The 19523-nt window shown below is 33.1% G+C and overlaps 1 protein-coding gene across 7 annotated transcripts in view; it reads right to left on the bottom strand.

Annotated features, from left to right (window-relative positions):
• LOC105424865 (protein amalgam) overlaps nucleotides 1–19523 on the bottom strand; it is a 270737-nt gene that overhangs the window by 146553 nt on the left and 104661 nt on the right. For all 7 annotated transcript variants that reach the window (XR_016140761.1, XR_016140764.1, XR_016140765.1 and 4 more), the window contains exon 3: nucleotides 492–646. Coding sequence is in view for 2 of the 7 variants with exons in the window: in XM_089082921.1 (XP_088939047.1) it covers nucleotides 492–646 (155 nt within the window). In the remaining 5 variants the exon portion in view is untranslated. The remainder of the gene's footprint in view (nucleotides 1–491; nucleotides 647–19523) is intronic.

The following is a 19523-nucleotide window of genomic DNA, read 5'->3' as shown; positions in this document are numbered from 1 at the left end:
TCTCAAGTACTATAATCTGAGATCTCTGTTTCAGGTATTTTGAAATAACACGACAACGTCGTGCAGGAGCTATATTGTGAAAATTGTGTTCTATCGTTTTTCAAACTAGCAATTTCGCGACATTAATCAGGGCGATTAGCCTTCGAGATTGACGGTAGCATGGAATAGCAGCTCGACGTGGTAAGGTGTGAAATAATATGGAATGAAGAATAGCATCGTACACTTAATAGCTTTCAATCTTGACGTAAGGTGTAGTTAGACCTTACAGCTAAATCTTTACGCTCTTGACGTTCCAACATTATAAAATGTCTTTATTATAGAAAATTGTCATAATAACGTTTTTATGCTTTTAAAAGATATAAATATGAAATAGCTATTAACAAGTTGAGAGAAATTGGTGTGCACTACCGATGAGAATTCCCTTGGACTTTTAGCTGATAAGGGAGGAAACAACGGATGCATGGCAAATGTAGCATGAAAATATTACTCACCACACGGTCACCCGGATGCTTGACATAACAATTCAGCTCCGCCGTCTGGCCGACGATGGCAGTGACGTTTCGCGGTGCAATATCGTCGAATTGAGGTTTGTCCCAGGATCTCGTCGGCTTGCTACCTGCTACCACGCTGGCGATACTGGAACCACCTGAAACAGAATACACCATATTGATATTAATATCGGAAAATGAAATGAATAATTTATAATAAAATGTGAATAGATTCACAAATATAACATTTTATTTTTTTATAGAATTATTTGAGAAAATTGAATTATTGGATAAAGTTACCATGCATCTTTGCAATGCAAAAATAATTTACTTATTTTCAAAAATTTTGGCATTAAAAAATGTAAATACATCGTACATAAATATTGAAGTTAAAGTTTAAAAATTATTTTCATAGAAATTAAGAGTTTTAGCAGGTGGTTTTATACGTAGTAGAAACTTGGTCTTGCGGGCACAAATTAATCTCATATTCAAATTAATCTTATATGATGGTCAGTGGTGGATTTAGAGTTGTTGTGGCTTAAACTTTAATATAAATGAACCCTTCTCGTCATAATGTGAAGGCTTAAGCCACGACTTGGCCAATTTACATATAAAAACGAATCCGATGATAACAATGAGAAAACATAATATGAAATAAACAGACACACAATTAATTTAATAAACAATACAATTAATTTTTTGAAGACATAGCTCATAATAAAACTAATAATATTAAAATAATTCTTTAAATAAAGTATTTATTTTATATTTACATTTTAAATCAACATTTATTTAACAACAAATTCATACTCCAATTTATCTTAAATTGTTAACAAAAAAAATTACTATTCATATTTACTTATATCTTAAAAACCTGTATAAAAGATATATTTATATCTTATATTATAACTAAAAGATCAAATACTTTGCATATTAAACACTTAAAAATATTTAATGGTATATAAAAATTATATAAAAGTATATAAAAATTATTGGATGAAGTATCGTCTAAGTGAGTGTATCGCAAAGCTTAACAAAGCACGTAAATCCGTGGACAAATCTTATCTGACGAAACATTGAATGAGCTATATAACTCACGCTGAAGTCAAAGTCGAAGTTAGATGAATATGAAAACTCAGTGCGCCATACATTTTCAAACGAAATTAGACGTAGAACCCTTTACAGCATCAGAAGCTGCAGCTGCGAGTGGACTGAAAGTTGCTGGATTGCGCATGCTGTAGGTAATTGTAATAAGTACTTGATTAAGCCCGAAGTTCCAGGAATTATAAAGCGTCATGCCATTACTCATGGCTCCTATACACAATTGTATTTAACATTCACGAAACGTGATGCTGTTCGCGTTAAGAATATCCCTATTCTCTTTGATCTTATCGAAGCAGATAACGCACAAACAAGTATAAAGCCCATCAAAGTGTACATATCTCCCGCTTTCTATCACTTTCATCGCACTGTTATAACTTCTAATAGTAATGATAAAAAATAGTGATGAGAAAATAATATTAATTTATTTTAATCATGTTGACAATTGTCGATAATGTTTCAAGATATTCAATCCACATTTTACTAAAAACATTTTTGTTACTTCACGAATACAACATATTTAGAAATGTACACACTATAATAATTAAATAAATTTAATATATAATTGTTTATATTTATCTAATTTTGACAATTATGTGTTAACATAAATGACATTTAATGCATGTCTAATCAATCAAAATCCAATCTCCAAAATATTAATTAATATTTTGTTATCGATTGTAAATCTTAACTTATATAACGCAATAAATATATCTTTTAATATTAGTTTAATGTAATGTTCATTCTTTATAAAAAGATATATTGATAATTATATTTTAAATTACTTGTAATCTCTCTCTCTCTCTCTCTCTAGTTGATCCATAAATATGACAATAAAACTCTTTATTCTGCTTTCCTTATTTAATTTATTTTGCTCCCAGGCAATTAAACATATCATTAAATATTATCTCGAATAAAAAAATTTAATCGCGAACAATAATAAATTTGTTTTCTCGAGTGTTATTTTCAAATATGCAGTATGTAAAATTAATATACATATTCTCATGACGTTCATATGGTGGTTGTGCTATATTACGCACAACAACAGGTTTCATTCAATTTATATGAATCGCTCGACTTACCATTAACTGAGGTTTCAACGGATCGCGGAGATTGTCATTATCATAATCCCATAGGAGTAGCTGAATGCGAATAGAAAAGAACGGGCGGGTTTCCGAGGGGTGGCATCGGAAAGCCCAATGGAACGGCCGTGCATGGGCAAAAAAGGAGATAGAACGCGTCCGATAAAATTTTCCATTGTATGCCGGGGAAAATGGGACTTCGGCGCGGGTAGAAATTGAAATTGTTACGAGGTACATGTGAAAATTGCGGAATCGCAATTGGTGAAATTCAGACATAACGAAAGTGTGACAAAACCAGAAAGGTTCGAACCTTGAAAATGTCCCGACTAGCTGCGAAATTAATTCGCCGTTGTTTTACAGCGAAATTAATTTATAACTACGATACAATGAGAGATTTTTGCGCCGTTGTTTTCATTATATTACTGTTATATTCATTCAAATATTCAGAATACAAAAGCAAGCTTATATAAAACGCAATAAATATATAAATTTTACATAAATCTTTATTGAAAATCTAAATTATTAATATCTAATAATGAATTATGCCGAAGATAAATGTTGTAACATCTTTTAATCATGAAGTTATAAAAATGTTTTATAAAGCACTTGATAATATTGTAGAATATTATTTATAGAGAGCTTTAAAATTAAGATTTAATATATTATTAATATAAAAACCTATCAATATAAAAAATTAAAAAATATCATACATAATCTCACTTAAAATAAACAATTTAAATATACATTATATTAAAAATTATTATTTTTTATTTTTTATTTTATAAAGAATTTAGTAATTTTAATAAATCGTTTAACCTAATTAACTAATTTAAATTGTTAAACTGTTAAATTTCACATATAATACGTATATATAATATACAGAATACATCATATGTATCTCATTTCCATGTTATCCAGGCAAACTTTTACGTTCCTCGGCACGTAAAGTTGTTTCGCCAATAAAGCATTCTCTCTCAATTTTGGATGAACACCGGGAAATCGAACTCGGTTTTCGATACGCAAAAGTTCTTCTCCTCACTGTACCTTGCACGAATTCAATAAGGTTCTGCATTCTCCGCATTCCACGATAACAATAACTTCTTGTTGTAATCATGGTGCAGGTTAAGCAAACACCGGTCATGAGAACAATACGGGGCCCACTCACCGGATGATTTTCCAAACTTCCTTCCAGTCGCGGCACGTAATCCAAGTTGTTTGATCTGTAGCTTTGAACTCGGTGGAAAACACCACTAGCGAAATTTTCCACTTCGCCTTTAAATTTAGCCATGTCTACCTTTATTCCTGATTTTATCTTTGTGCGCCTGCCCACGCTGTCTGTGCATAGCTTCAACAATTTCTCACGATTGAAATCCATAGAAAATAAATATAAAACGAAACTTTTCAATAAACAAATTATTATATGCAAATTAAGAATTTTAAATAAATAATAAAAACGTAATTACAATCTGTAAAATCCGCAGAACACATTGTATTATGTATGTAAAATGTAAGAATGGTGATGAATTTTTATAACATGAAAACAAAATATGACAGATACATCGTACAATACATACAAATTAATAAATGTACGAGTTCCATTATATATTTATAAATAACTTTTATTATGAGAGATAATTGCGCCGTTTTAAAGCAGCAGATTAAATCACAAATGAATATTTATAATTTTGTCAAAAATATATTACGTAGTAGTTTTCAAGCTCTCGCGCATGGCCATGTCGCCGCAAAAGGATATGTTTTAATGTGTTTTCTACCCTTTAGAAATTATTACGCGAGAAAGAGAAATTCTTTCTCACATTAATGTGAAGTAATGGCCGTGTGCGATGAAAAGCGAACGCGGTAATGTCGTTAATGTCAAAGCACGCTGCGCTTTACTCACGGTCTACGCCGTATTTCACCGCGCTAAGCCGCGTCGAATCTTGCCCGGCACTGAGGCAATATTTATTTGCAGTTACGATAGCGAAAAGCGGAGCAAATGCCTGTACAAAGTATCCCACCGTTACGATACTCCGCCATAGTTTTCCGAGCAGTTCCTATTCCAGTCGCACTTGGCTCGGAACTGCGCTGGGGATATTTTGAAATGGATGGTATCGTCGATTTCGGTATCGAGTGCATTGCCGAAGGGTCCGTTCTTTTCTAGCCGTTTTATTCCGTTGCTCGCTTCATCGCAATTCGTCGCGGTATACGCTCGATCGGCTCGCAGCAGTATGAGCGTGCATTTCCCTTTTACCTGCGATTGAGAAGCTGGATTTTGCCGTTCGGATAAATCGACGACTCACAAACGACGTCGACGGCAATTGCGCGAGCTAAGTCGAGATCGAAAAATGATATTTATTTTTATCATCCTCTGTCCCGCAATCTGCGACGAGGCAAAATAAAATATATTACGGAGTTTTTAATTCGTATTGGAATAGATTTGAAAGAAATTCATCTTTCCGACACAGGAAATTTATTTTTTAAGCTGTCAAAGAAAAATCTTACGTTACAGTTTATTATAATTGATGATATGCGATTTGTAATTTATACTTTATACTTTATTTTGCAAAAGTCCTTGCGATTAAGAACATTTTCTTATTTACTATAAAGTTTAAAAAAAAATTAATAGAAATAAGTTTATATTTATTATTAAAATATGTCAATACCTCTGATTAAAATCGAGATACATTAAATCTATACCTGTGATGTCTTGAAATGGTGATAATCTCCATATTAATGTAAAATGTAAAAAAAAAGCGAGAAATTCAGCAAACATGTCATGTTCTAACATAAACCCTAGTTTTCTCTCTATCTCTCTTTTATTTTTTTATTCGCAGGATGTTTGGAAGATCAAGACGTCACCTCACGAAAGACCATCATGCGAGATCGAATTTGCACGCGCGCGTGTTTCGTGAGCAAAGTCAAGTTTCCGTCCGTGGATGGTTGTACGGTCGATTGCGATAACGATATGGCAAGGCAACCGATTACGATCCCGTAACCTATATGCCACCCTCGGGATGGAGTACAAGCGTATTCTATTAACACGGCGGTTTACACGATCGCGTATTCCTCGTAAATAGAAATGAGCAAACAGATTCCCGCGCGACCATGTAACTATCGGGTCGCTTTGCCGCGCTCCGCTCGCCAATTTCATCAGCGAACGCTCGCATAACTGAAAACCGTGAAAAATGAGGGCGCAGGGAAGAGACGCGGGAGCACAAAGACCTTCCGGTATTTTCCGGAAAAATGTTCGCGCGCGCGCGCGCTGTGATACGCGGGCGGAGCAATTTATCACTCTCAGAACGCCGCGACATTAATAAGCGTTTCGGGTCAGACAATGAGCGGTAGAGTAATTCTGACGAGCAACTCGCGCGTAGCTATTCGTCTCGGAAGAATTTGTCGCCAGCGGGTAGAAGAGCTCTTGGAATAAAATGGAATATTAACATTGTACACAGATCTCGAAATCCAAATGAAAGACTCACGAAATGATTTTATATCTTGCAACGTCACACGTCACGTACTGTAATACTGTTCAATTGAACAACGTTTTTTATTTATTGTAATATTGAAAGAATATTGTATAAATTAAAACATTATAATACGTGATATATATATTATTATAAAATTTATCACGGATTACGTTACTATGTAAAATATAATTACATCAGAGATTTTGTGATGTTAATAAATATCATGACAATAAATTTAATTATTATTCTTTCATATGTTTATAATAATTATGACATATAGTAGATAATAATTGTCATGTAAATTTAATATGATAAGTATAATAAGAAACATGATTAAATATATCTTATGATATCATGAATACTTTGCGTTTTCTGAAGATTTGAAACTGTTTAATGTAATCGCATTATATTTTTTGTTATTTTGTTATTTTGTCTTATACATAAAACTGAAATAATTCTTTTCATTGCGGTCCATTACGACCGCGAGATTTATTACGGAGCTCCATTCGCCTCATAAATTATAGTATGCGTTAGAGTTGCGCATGTTTCCGTTTTGCAAGTGAAGATAATTTAAATGCATGTGACTGCGAAGACGAGCAGCGAGGTAAATAATATCATGTATATATGTTAGAAAGATGGCGAACGCATGTAAAGCATACTGAGATCCTAGATATCTGCTCGAACGACCTGTACAATCGAATAGGAAGAAAGTACAATGACGGAGGGACTACGAATGCGGGAATCCGAACAGCACTCGAGGAAAGTTCGCAGACTCCACTCGTTTCCTCTTTGACGAAAGAACTCGAAAAGTCGGACGCACAGAGAAATTGCTGAGTTACTACTGCATCAGACTTTGGCATAAAGTGGAACATAATGGTATTGATGTTACACAGCCTGAATATTACGTACAAATATAACGTTACGATGCACGATGTGTAACTATGTAGATTAAACACATAATTTCATCATATATAATGCTATAAACATAGCCTACTTACTTCAATACAAGTGCGCTTCTGAGAATAAACATTCCAGCAGTTCTGGTCTAACAATCCATCTAGTATAACACAAATCTCACCTATATCATACGTATTCAATAGCAGGCTTAAACTTTACGAAGCCCATTAGCGAGTAACTAGGGGATGTTCTATCGAGCGAAGTCAGCAGTTAAATTCGCGAACGTCCAAATCTCACGAGGCCGTTCAACCTCACGGCACGAGTGCCGTCCTTAAGGGCACCAATTCTAAAGCGTCTACGTGTACGTGCGTGCGCTTTGAAGAGAGTATAGAGTCATCAAGTGTCGGGCACAAGTAATCGAAGGGGTTGTTCCTAGCGAGCGGAGGAGTCTGTGTGCACTCCATAGTGACACTTGACCCACGGCCAATGTTGGATACAGCAAGGTCAGAAGACGGGGAGAGCACGCGCATTGAAATTCGAAGCCCGTAAATTTAATGCGCTGGGAATTAGGCTATTAAACGTGAACAATGCCGTAATCTTGCTTGGTACATCTGTTCTATCTGAGCGCTATAACGCTCATTGCGCAGTAAACGACTCAGAATATTAAGGCAATAATAGTGGTGCACCGATAATTTCGCAACTAAAGGTAAACCTAAAAATATACCATCTTTCTAATGCCGACAATTTATCGATCAATATTTAATAAAGAAGAAGATTATCATCATAATCTATTAGCATTTCTTATATATAAAATTTATTGATCAAGTAATAAAAATACACCAAATGTTTCGTCAAACTTTTTTTTATTTTTAAATTTTTAATTTAAAAATCAAATTATCTGATGTCACCTTCAACAAATTATGAATTAATTTTATCTTTATATTTTTTGAATGCTTTTTTGATTACTTACTTTTATATTTGTATTTATATTTTAATTGTTTTAATTTTGATTAGATTTATATTATACATTCATTTTAGTTTTATTTCAATTTTAAAGTTTTAAAAGGATTTTTAATATACTCAAGTAATTCTCACTATATAATTCGTAGTATAACATATGTATATGACATATATTTGCTTTTATACAATTTTTTGTCAAAATCTCTTTTAAAATTCGATTTTGCATCGCTTCTGTTACATAAAATTATTTAAAATTACTTTATGTCTTACCGAAAATAAATCGTAACGATAAGAATTGTGACAGCGCAAAATATAAGAAGCTTATTGCCGAATGAAGGTGACGAAAGTGGACTGCCAGGAACTATATAATATGAGATGATGATGACGAGTCAAGACGAGGGTGTGTCGAAAGTGCGTTCTAGCGGTTAAAGGAGGGGACGGTCGGGTTAAAAGGTTGGTCTGGGACAGCGCAGAATCGCGGATGAAACTAGGCGCGGGCTGGTTCGAGGAAATTGCCACTCAGAAAGTTACGTAACCGAGGGGATTACAAAACTTATTGTATGGGAAGAAAACGAGCTACCGAACAGAATCGCGATACTGTATTCTTACGACCGGCAACACGATCCTCATACGAAAATAGCGCCCAATATCGTCCGCCATCTTGAATAGCCTATGCAGTAGAATGCAGTAGTGAAGATGGTATAAGATAGTATAAGATGGTATAAGAAGTGATAATAGAAATTTCGACAATTATAAATTAATCTATAATTTTTGAACAACTATTATTAATTTCAAATTGCAATAATTAATAAATAATTTCAATTATTAGAAAAATATATAATTTTACACATAAAAATTGTATGTATATATTAAATTAATTAAAAAAACATGAAAATGGAAAATTAAAGAAACGTTGAGATCTAATCTTGATCTGAAGAGATCGAGATTATATTGCGAACAATTGAAAAAGGAATCAAGGATATCGTTGTTCCGGAAAATTGCCACTCAGAAAGTTACGCAACTGAGAAGATTACAAAACTTATTGCGTGGAAAGGAAACAAGTCATCGGGCAACGCAATGTAACATCCACCCCAACTTCTTGAAATTCCATTCTTGCGTGCTATTTTGAAGCGGAACATAAGTAAGATATCTCGCATCTGCAGTATCATAATTCTCCCCGCAGAGATGCAATGTGCAAATTACATGCGGAACGACTGACTGTGCACCGTCGTCTCTTTTAGCTCTGCACAGTAGCCTGCGAACGAAGGAAGTAATTTCACATAAATTATACTTGCGAGGAAACTCAATAGCAAATACGATCGTGTTTTTTTAGTATTTTCGATTCTTATTCAAAAAGAAAGGAGAACTACGTGCTTTTTTCAATATAACATGACTTCACATACATCATATTTGACAGAATATTTGCGTTATTGTGTCAAAAAATTTTTATCATATAAAATTATATGCAGTATATGCATATGTCAATGAGAAATTGTAACGTATAGAATTTTTATCTAGGAATAAAAATTTAGTCCTTTTGTTCTTTCGATTCTTTTGATTGGATAATTTATCAGTTTTTTTCACAACTGTGTGACTTTGATTTTTATTCGTGCGCAAATAATATATCCGTTATGTAAAAGTTATTTAATCCGAAGAAGAAGTGTAAAAGAAAAAAGAATCATTCCATATGGTTATACGTTTCTGAGGCTCGGGAGTGAAGTTCCGGGGCGGAATCGCGTGTCGCAAGTTTCCGACCGCGTACTGCTTGTAAGAAGAATCGACGTCCGTTCCTCCTCGCTCTCTCACGAAAGTTCGAGCAGCTCCGGCTGCTCCTACGATGAAGGATGAGGACATTCGGCAGACACGGTCATTTGTTATTTACTGATCATTACACTTCGACGTGACTGAAATGCTCGACGAGTCCCGAGGCGGACTTGTGACAACGGCTTGATTTCTTCACGCCGTGATTCGCTGATGTCCCGTTTTTGATCGTCACATTTCAAGATGAATAGTTTACGCGCAAGATACTGAGCATCAACGAATACACGTCACAAACTTATGTTTCGACGATGGATGTTCTCCCTGAGGATTCTTATTCTAGTGAAATATGTATGCAAGTTTGATACTGGACATAAAACAAAATATTTAAATTATTACCATAGAATATGCCAATAATCTTCAGATATACAAAATGATATGTTAACAAAATGTGTAATGATATATAATATATAATATTTTAAATCATTATTATAAAAATATGTTTACAATATCATATGTCATAAATTGACTTAAAAGTCGCGTCAAAGCTTTGCGATAAAATTTTCATAATGATTACTCATTAATTAGAGAACGTCAATGATGCGAAGCGCCTTGTTTTCATAACGCCTGCGCGAAGAGTACGTGAATAATAAAAAGTTCCCTTCGAAACATGCTGCACGCCGCGTCGATTGGGATAAACTTTGAACGTGAGAATATTGGCGCAAAGAAAGAGTGTGAGAGGTCAGCAGTATATTCAGGCCTGAAGTTACCGTGGCGAGCATTTCTTCTCGTAGCGATCATTTTTTTCTTTTCTCGCACGACTTCATCTCGAAGAGAGAGAGAGAGAGAGAGAGAGAGAGAGAGAGAGAGAGAGAGAGAGTTGGGCGCGAGAAGCCCCGTTAAAGCCTTCGCTTTAAAGCTTTGCAACTTGGGCAGAAAGTTCGCGTTCGAACTATCGGGAAAACCTCGCCGCAGTATAAGCCCGACCTTTCTGATATTATTATTGCCCTGGGCGCGCCTTGCACCTCACGATGTCCTCGTTTTACCTCTGTTCTGCCTTTTCGTTTTAGTTCTCGCTTACTTTTCGGTCGCGGGGCACGTAACAGTCGGAAAAAAGTCGCCAGTTGCCCCGCAAAAATCACCTTATGACAGCACCTGCTATTATCTAACATATTTTTCTTATAATTACACTTAAACTTTAATACAAGTTTGTAACAAGAAATATATAAAGTATTTTAAAATTACTCCCAATTTAGTTTAAATTTACTTCCAGCTCGATTAAATACCTTTACGTTAAGCTAATGCATAATCCATCATTATCTATTTCCATTATATTATTTTGCAGTCCTTTCTTTTGCAGTCCTTATTATATTATTAGCACGATGCTCACCGATGATAATGATGGAAAATATTCGATTATTGTTTCAAGAAACATTTTTTTCTTCAAGATTTATATATATATATATATATATATATATATATATATATATAATATATTATATTTTTTATTAATGAAGCATTGAAAATACAAACATCTTTCTAAAGTATTTCTTTAAAGATTCTTGGAAGTAATAGTCCGTGAATATGAAAGCTCTTGGCCTGAAGCGATTCCCTCAACTTATTTGACATTTGTACTCTTTATATAAAAATCTTATCTCGAATGCTTATAGCTTTCATCGCATAAATATTCCTCTTTAATTGAAAAATAACAGGAAAAATAAGTAATAATAGTAGTAATAATAAAAGAGTAACTGTATAAAATAAGTGGAAAATAATTTGCACAAACGCATTTTATGCGATGTATATATACATGTTTACTCACTTCCTATATTTGAAAAATTTTTCACAATTTGCAATTTTGTAACAATATTTTTAAAACAATATTTGACAAATAATAAAAAACAAAAATCTATCTATAATATCTCTTTATTTAACAAAAATTTGTTACACAATTTTTAATTTTGTTTTGGAAAGGTATTTAAAATAAATGCAAATATTAAATATATATTTCTCGAGATCATATCATAGATATGACAGTATTTAAGCCTTTTACTGAACTACTTACCTCAATTTTATATACAATTAATTTCTTTTATATCAACTTGATTTGACTTTAGGCCAACTGCCAATTATATTTCGTTAATTTAATATGTATATATATATATATATATATAAAATACTTAAATATTTAATTTATAATTTGTATGTATTGATTTATATGTTACTTTTAATATCATTGCAAGCAAAACATGTATAGCGTCAACATATAACATTTTATACAAAAAGCAGATATGAGTTCATGTGCTTCATATTTATGTTAATATAATATTGACTTTCTGAAACAATCCTACAATTTCAATTAATCAAAATACTGTATAATTTAGATTCAGCATTTCATCGAAAGGATCCATACCAGTATTATAGTATCCATCGGCAAATGATATTTCCCTCATCAGTAAGCGCCACGCATCGACATGTACGCGAAATGAAATCCTATTGTCATACACCCACGAGTATTGTTGAACGTGCGAAGAAACGATCGACACGCAAAGCGACGACAGCAAGGCAATTGCGTTACTGACGCTCCAAGCGCGAACGAATGAAATTCTGCATTGAGACATCATTCACTTCTGTTTTGGAAATTAATACTAAAGCGATGCAAAATCGCTTCGAGTAAATTTCAATTCCAAAATAAAGAAGCAAATGTACTATACTAGGCCACGTAAAAAATCGCTTATTTAGCAATGTGAGAGCTTCAATGATAGAGCGTCAATAAACGCGGCGTGAAATTTCTTTTATCCATTTGAAATTAAATCTTGCCTTTCGGTTCATTGCCTTTCGGTTTAACGTATATTCATAAACACCAAATGCAAGTGCAGCACAATACGCATTGCATTACACTGTCGATACGTTACTCAATTCCAACAAGAATGGCTTGGCTTTTCTCCATTATCTGAACACATTTTCTTAACAATGCGACCAGCGCGTGCTCGGCCTACGAGCGACAAAGATCGTTTTAGTGCGTGAACTCTGTAACTTTTCCCATATCACATTCTAACTTCGTGCTCTGCGTTAGAAATCTCACTGTCACCAGAAAATGGAACGGATAAGGCTGTGTATGATTTATTGTGATAAAATTCGAAAGCTATTTCTTGAAGTTATAACTAATACTAATTGCTTATTAACTTAATCATAGTTTACTCTTTTTAAAAAAATATATAGAGTAAATCATATTCAATTTTATTATTTAATTTTATATTATAATCATATCAATTTTATTATTTACACAAATGGAAATTTACAAAATGGAAATAATCGAAATAATTAAATTGTACAATATTATGTATATTCAGCGAGTAATATATGAAAAAAGAAATTAAAAAGATAATATGATATAGCACATTAATTTTAAATAATTCACAAAAAATATTTCACATTTGCAATTGCGAGGTGATATTGAAAAGAGTGGAAAAGCGAAATAATAAAATAGTGACGAGAATCCAAACAAGTTCAACCGCAACATCAATCACATTGACTGGCATGGTCAGTAAACTGATCCATATAGCCGTGACTGACATTGCGATTGAAAAGAGTTTTGATATTATTTACGATTCATTGATGGCTCGTGGCCGCCGTAGATTTCCGATTGTATTTCCTTCTGACTTACAACGAGAATTCGCGATTCCATGAGAAATCAGCCACCATCCTGAAAAACGATTCGCCCGAACATTTCCAACCATTGGCCTGCGGTTGTGCTGCGTGCCAAGATATTTAATGCAGGCACATCGATTCACCAAATTCCCCTACATTTTTCTCACTCGTCCAAGACATCCGGGAGCTACCTCGAAAGATTGCGGCGAAAATTCTATGAACGATGATGGTATGAGTCTCGTGCGAGAACCGGAAGTAACCCTCTCTGCACTGCCAGAATCATCGCACCGGCGTAACTATTGGAGTTATGGGCGACGATCGTAGATCTGAGGATAAGCTAGTAGAATGAAGCTGCAATCGCACGAACCCCAATGTGGAAACCGCATTGAATATTCATTGACTAATCGATTGGAGAACGTTTCAGAGCATATTGAACTTTACACGTAAATTTGTGTGAAATAGATTTTCACGTGAGGTAATTTCTCATCTCTATACTCGACGATGAGCATTCTCAAAATACCATGCACATAACGATGCAATAAAGATATGTAATAATCTCTCTATAATTATTACAGAACTTTAAATATCACTAATTTCTAATTTTAACTCCAAGTCTTTTTTTTATTTTAAGATTAACTTTTACTATTTATTTCAAAATATTTATTTTTAATGGTTTTTATTGATTTTTTATTTTCTCGCAAAATCGCATTTTGAATCGTAAAAAATTGCGGATAACTTTTATAAAATTTCTTTCAAATAAGTCAGAGAATAAAAGTAAAGTTAGATATTTGAATTGAGAAGGCGTTACGTCAGTGGTTGAGAATGTCTTATGTGAATGAGATCATTTCTCCCGTCAGATCCAACATGATACATCGAACGGGGGGTGACACTCGCGCTTCTTGATTAGCCGCATAATTTTTTGCTCTCCTCCGCCTGATAATATCAGCCGCCTCGAGGCGAGAAATTCTCTGTGGAATGAGAAATGTTCTCGGACCGCGTTACCAAACGATTCTGTGGGAACGAGCCCTTCTTCCTGATACCTCGATCTCACGTTCCCCATATTCGAGACTCGTTCATCGTAAAGCGCGGCTCATGAATTCCTGCGAATGCCGGTTCTTATCGCCGGGACACGTCGTTGCGCATGAAAGGCGCGCCTTTTGGAAGAAGAATGATCGTCGTTTGCGCAAAGACCGTGTGAATTGCACCATTACATTTTGCGGAGCTTCTTCGTTCTGACGCGCTTCTTCATATTAACTTCTTTCTTATGATGAGGCGTTCCTAGTGCTGATCATTTTTCTTGTGGATATGCTGCAAATAAGATTCGCGAAATCCACCGCAGCTATTATAAGGAATATTGCGCGGTTATAATACTGATAACGCGGCTGAATTAATAAACGACCAAATATATCAAGTACTACAGATAGTATATTTATAATTTTATAAGAGAAAAAAATAATTCTCACGATTATAATGCAACAATTCTGAAATTAAAAAAATAAAAAAAATTTTTTTAATTAAAAAAGTAAATTAAAAGTTAAAAAAATAAATATATCTTTCAAAGTTTTGAGAACAAAAGCCGTATTAAATATCCTAAAAATTTATCTGTTTTTTTTAATTTTCCAATCACTTATGTTACTTTCTTCTCTAACCCTAAATATCATTTCAATATATTTTCTAATAATTCATATTACATTTATCGATTGAACGAGAATAGTAAATCATATTTCCTATACGCCGATAGTCTTCTCAAGAATCACGGATATTCGCCGTAGCAAATATTTATAAGAAACATTCTGACATATCTTTTTTATTGCTGGTCAAAGGAATAAACTATCAGCGTCTTCGTTGGCATGTACGTGAACGAAATATATCGTCTAGCACTCAACCTATTCGAGATACGCTTGCAGTTACCAATCCAACGGGATATACTTTATATGTGAAATCTAAAATAGGTGTTTTCCCCGTTGTTGGCCTTGAATCAAAAACACCACTCCATCGAGAAGTCAGACATATATCACATGTATGACAAGAGCAAAAAAGAAATAATTTTTCATTTATTTATCAATATTATTTTGATCTAAAGTATTGTTTAAATTATTTTTCAGGAGGTCAAATTAATTGTACATTAATATATAATTAACATCTAAATAAAAGTTTTACATAAGTATTTCAAATCTCTTCAAAATATTAAGTTGTTTCATTTTTTGTTGATTTTTCTGTAATAATAAAATTTACACAAAGTACCAATTATATAATATTCTGCTCATATCTTTTACGGACGAGAAATAATGAAAATTATTGCCAAAAATTTTTAGAACATAAGAGCCGAGTAAAATAAAACGTTAACCAAGAATACAGCTTAAGAAACGCAACAGAGAACTTGGCAAACTTTCTATGACGTCATTACATCTTAAAAAGGGTAAAACTCGAAGATGAATCCTCTCGTCTTTCCAGGCGCGAAACTTCACACTTCCATGTCGTCATTCTTTTATTGTCTTTCAGTCATGAGCGACATGCTTCTGTCCATTAGATCTAATTCTCATCCTTCACTCGTTTTGCTTTGTTATTTCTACGACTAAAAATGAAATAATATTTACTTTTTTAACAAAATTATTTTTGTTAAAAAAGGAAACATTATTTTTGTATTATAAATGGAGTTTTGATAAATTTTAATTTTTTCTTTATATGTATTTACATAATCATTATAATAAGAAAATCAAAACAAAGAAAGGTAAAAATATTTCATACTAGTTAATATTAAAAATTGCAATTTTAAACTATAAAGAGGAGTTTATTTCCTCCATTTTGTTATTTGATAAAATATAATTTTAAAATGTCTTAAACATATCTTTAACATCTTAATTTTGATTACTGTTTTAGAATATAAAACTTATATAAATTAAAATACAAAATAATTTTTTATTATTATTGAATATAAATAAATTTTTACTTTACATCTGTTATATAATATTTATTCTTTATTTCTCATGTAAATATTTAAAATAAATTTCCGAATTCTAATCTTTAAATAATAATTAATTAAAAATAATATAAAATAATAAAATTAATTAAAAATAATATAAAATAATAAAAAATAAAATTGATGAGACCAAGAATTAAAAATACAAACAAACTGTATAGAAAAATCATAAAATGCTCTTATTCATAGTTAAAGTAATAATTGGTATCTTATTCTATGATACTATACAGTCTGTCATTTTATATGTTTGTTAGTTTATAGCGAAGTTTTTACGTAGTTTTTAAACAGCCACAGAATAAACGACACTTGCTACGTCACTTTCCATCAACTTTCTCTTCACAAGTCATGTAAAAGTGAAGGTATATTTCGAGAAACTAAAAACCTTCGTTCCATATTTCGAGGCATTTCTCCATTACTGCTGCAAGAGACACGAGTGCCCGAATAAGTGTAGCTTGCCCCTGTAATCCCAACCGTCCACCGTTCTTCCACCACACAGTAGAAAAAAGAAAAAAAAAGAAGTTCCGTAAATCGCCCACCCCCTTCTGTTTTACGACGAGCGCAGACCGCCACCAAACCAAAACTATGTGGGGCTATATGGGGGAAAAAAGGTGGGCACTAAATAGGAAAAACTATGTGGGAACTAGATGGGAAAAATGATGTGGGAAGAAGATGGGAAAAACTATGTGGGAACAAGATGGGAAAAACTATGTGGGAAGAAGATGAGAAAAACTATGTAGGAACTAGATGGGAAAAACTATGTGGGAACAAGATGGGAAAAACTATGTGGGAACAAGATGGGAAAAACTATGTGGGAACTAGATGGGAAAAAGTATGTGGGAACAAGATGGGAAAAATTATGTGGGGACAAGATGGGAAAAACTATGTGGGAAGAAGATGGGAAAAACTATGTGGGAAGAAGATGGGAAAAACTATGTGGAAACAAGATGGGAAAAACTATGTGAGAAGTAGATGGGAAAAACTATATGAGAATTAGATGGGAAAAACTATGTGGGAACTAGATGGGAAAAACTATGTGGAAACAAGATGGGAAAAACTATGTAGGAAGAAGATGAGAAAAACTATGTGGGCGTTAGATGGGAAAAACTATGTGGGGACTAGATGGGAAAAACAAGATGTTATTAATACATTATTAATAAAATTGATATTTCCTAACGTTAATATTAATGTTATTAATAATAGTATTGTTTGCTTCTTCGTCTTTGTGGTATGGAACCTCTCGGAATACTCAGTCCCTCTGCTACGTCAAGGCCGTACCCAAGGAGGAGGAATTATCATCTTCAAAAATCATAAATGTCAAAGTAATAGTCGCGTGACATATGTATACACTTTATTAAAGAATCGTTGTTTCAGTTCATTTAATTAATCGTTAAATAAACATTTATTATTATATTGAATTACATTTCATCATTTTTATAATACAACGTTTGATATCACTTAATAATGAAAAAATGCGAAGAAACGCGAAGAGACGCGCACTACTATCTGCCCGTACGAATAGTTAATGAATGAAAACACGCGGAGCGCTCGTAAACACGGCGTGCGCTATTCGCTATACGTATGGTATGCGCTAGACGCGGCGTGTAAACAATGGTCACGCTCCTACAATCTGTGTAAAACAAAATTCAACAATATTACGAATAATGTTTAACTGAGGCGCTACAACGTCTGGACCTGTACGGCATTTTTTCCATAAGGTGTGAAATTCTTACTGTCATGCGTGATTTTCGTCCGTGAAGTATTATGTATAGAAATTGTTCTCTTCTCGTAATTGGAAGAATCTGTCAAAAATCCAATTTAATGTGATTTTATTTTTCTGGATACTCCAAAAAATGTTTTTACGGCGAAATGTTTGCAATTGGCGTGAAGTGATTACTCACGGAAATGTAAAAATATTTTTCTTTCTGTGTGAAAAGTGACGGAAATGAAATATTCAACAATATTATGAATAATATTTAATTTGACACGAGACGCTACAACGTCTTTTTGTAACTGGACGTTGAATAGTGTAATCTTTACGTTTTAAATAGCTTCTGAATAATATATCATCATGCATTTACTGTTTTTGTTTAATAGACGTTATCAAAGATTCCTTCTCTTTCAGACCCAACAACGACGACACTGAGACAATTTACAGCTATTTGATTTCGTCGCGGTGCGACGATTACGCTAGGTGGGACTTTCTTATTTACGAGCCGAAAAAGTTCCACGGCTTCCTGGCACAGTTTACATAATTTCTTATTTCTCTCCGAGACACGTATCTCTGACGTTCTACTCGTATTCTTCGATACCGCTCGTTTATCTTTGCAACAGTTTTTTTTACGTTTAGCATGTATCTTCTTTCAGTATTTAAATCAAGATATTTGTCTCAACTGTCTAGTTCATCGAATCGTAAGAAGATTTTGCGGAAAAGACCGGCGGAAGATCTTTCGAATTACCTTGACACATAGAAGGAAATAGATTTCTCAACACGAAGAAGAACGTGAGGTGTGACAAACATCTCAAAAACGAATATTATTATTGTTTATTTTTTTTTAATTCTACCTTAGAAAATGACAAAATTCTAGCAATATAAATGCATCATGTAAAAATGGATCCTAAAATAAAATTCTTTTTATGCTTACCCAGGATTTCTGATATTAAATAAAATATTTAAAATTTTTAATTAATTTTAAACATAGTACTTTTTTATATATAAGATGTAAATATATGTGAAAAAGTAAAATGTTATATATATGATTTAGCAATTCGAGTCATAAAAAGATTATAATATAAAGCAATAATAATATTGAGGAATTTAATAAATATTTAATTTCAAGTTATAACCAAAAATTAATTTATTAATTATAATCTATGTATTTATAAACAACATGTAGTTATAAACAATCAAACATATATATAGTAGTAAAGAAAGTCCAAAAATGAGTAAATATAGGCGTCAGAAATGCAGACATTCTGCATTTGTGCTCTGCAGATAGATATTAAATATTTTTTTGGACTTTCTTTACTACTATATATATTTGAAAGAAATCACAAGTAGGAATCAAGATCAGTCTCTTCGCATTTTTCTGTAAATTGCAAAGATCGTTCCTTTACACTAGGCATGAGAAAATTGCATGACTCT

The sequence above is a fragment of the Pogonomyrmex barbatus genome, unplaced genomic scaffold (genome assembly GCF_055798465.1).
Source record: "Pogonomyrmex barbatus isolate J1 unplaced genomic scaffold, ASM5579846v1 scaffold6, whole genome shotgun sequence".
In the NCBI taxonomy this organism is placed as follows: Eukaryota; Metazoa; Arthropoda; class Insecta; order Hymenoptera; family Formicidae; genus Pogonomyrmex; species Pogonomyrmex barbatus.
Note: the sequence above shows the minus strand (reverse complement) of the source record. Positions and strands in the feature narration are given on the sequence as shown.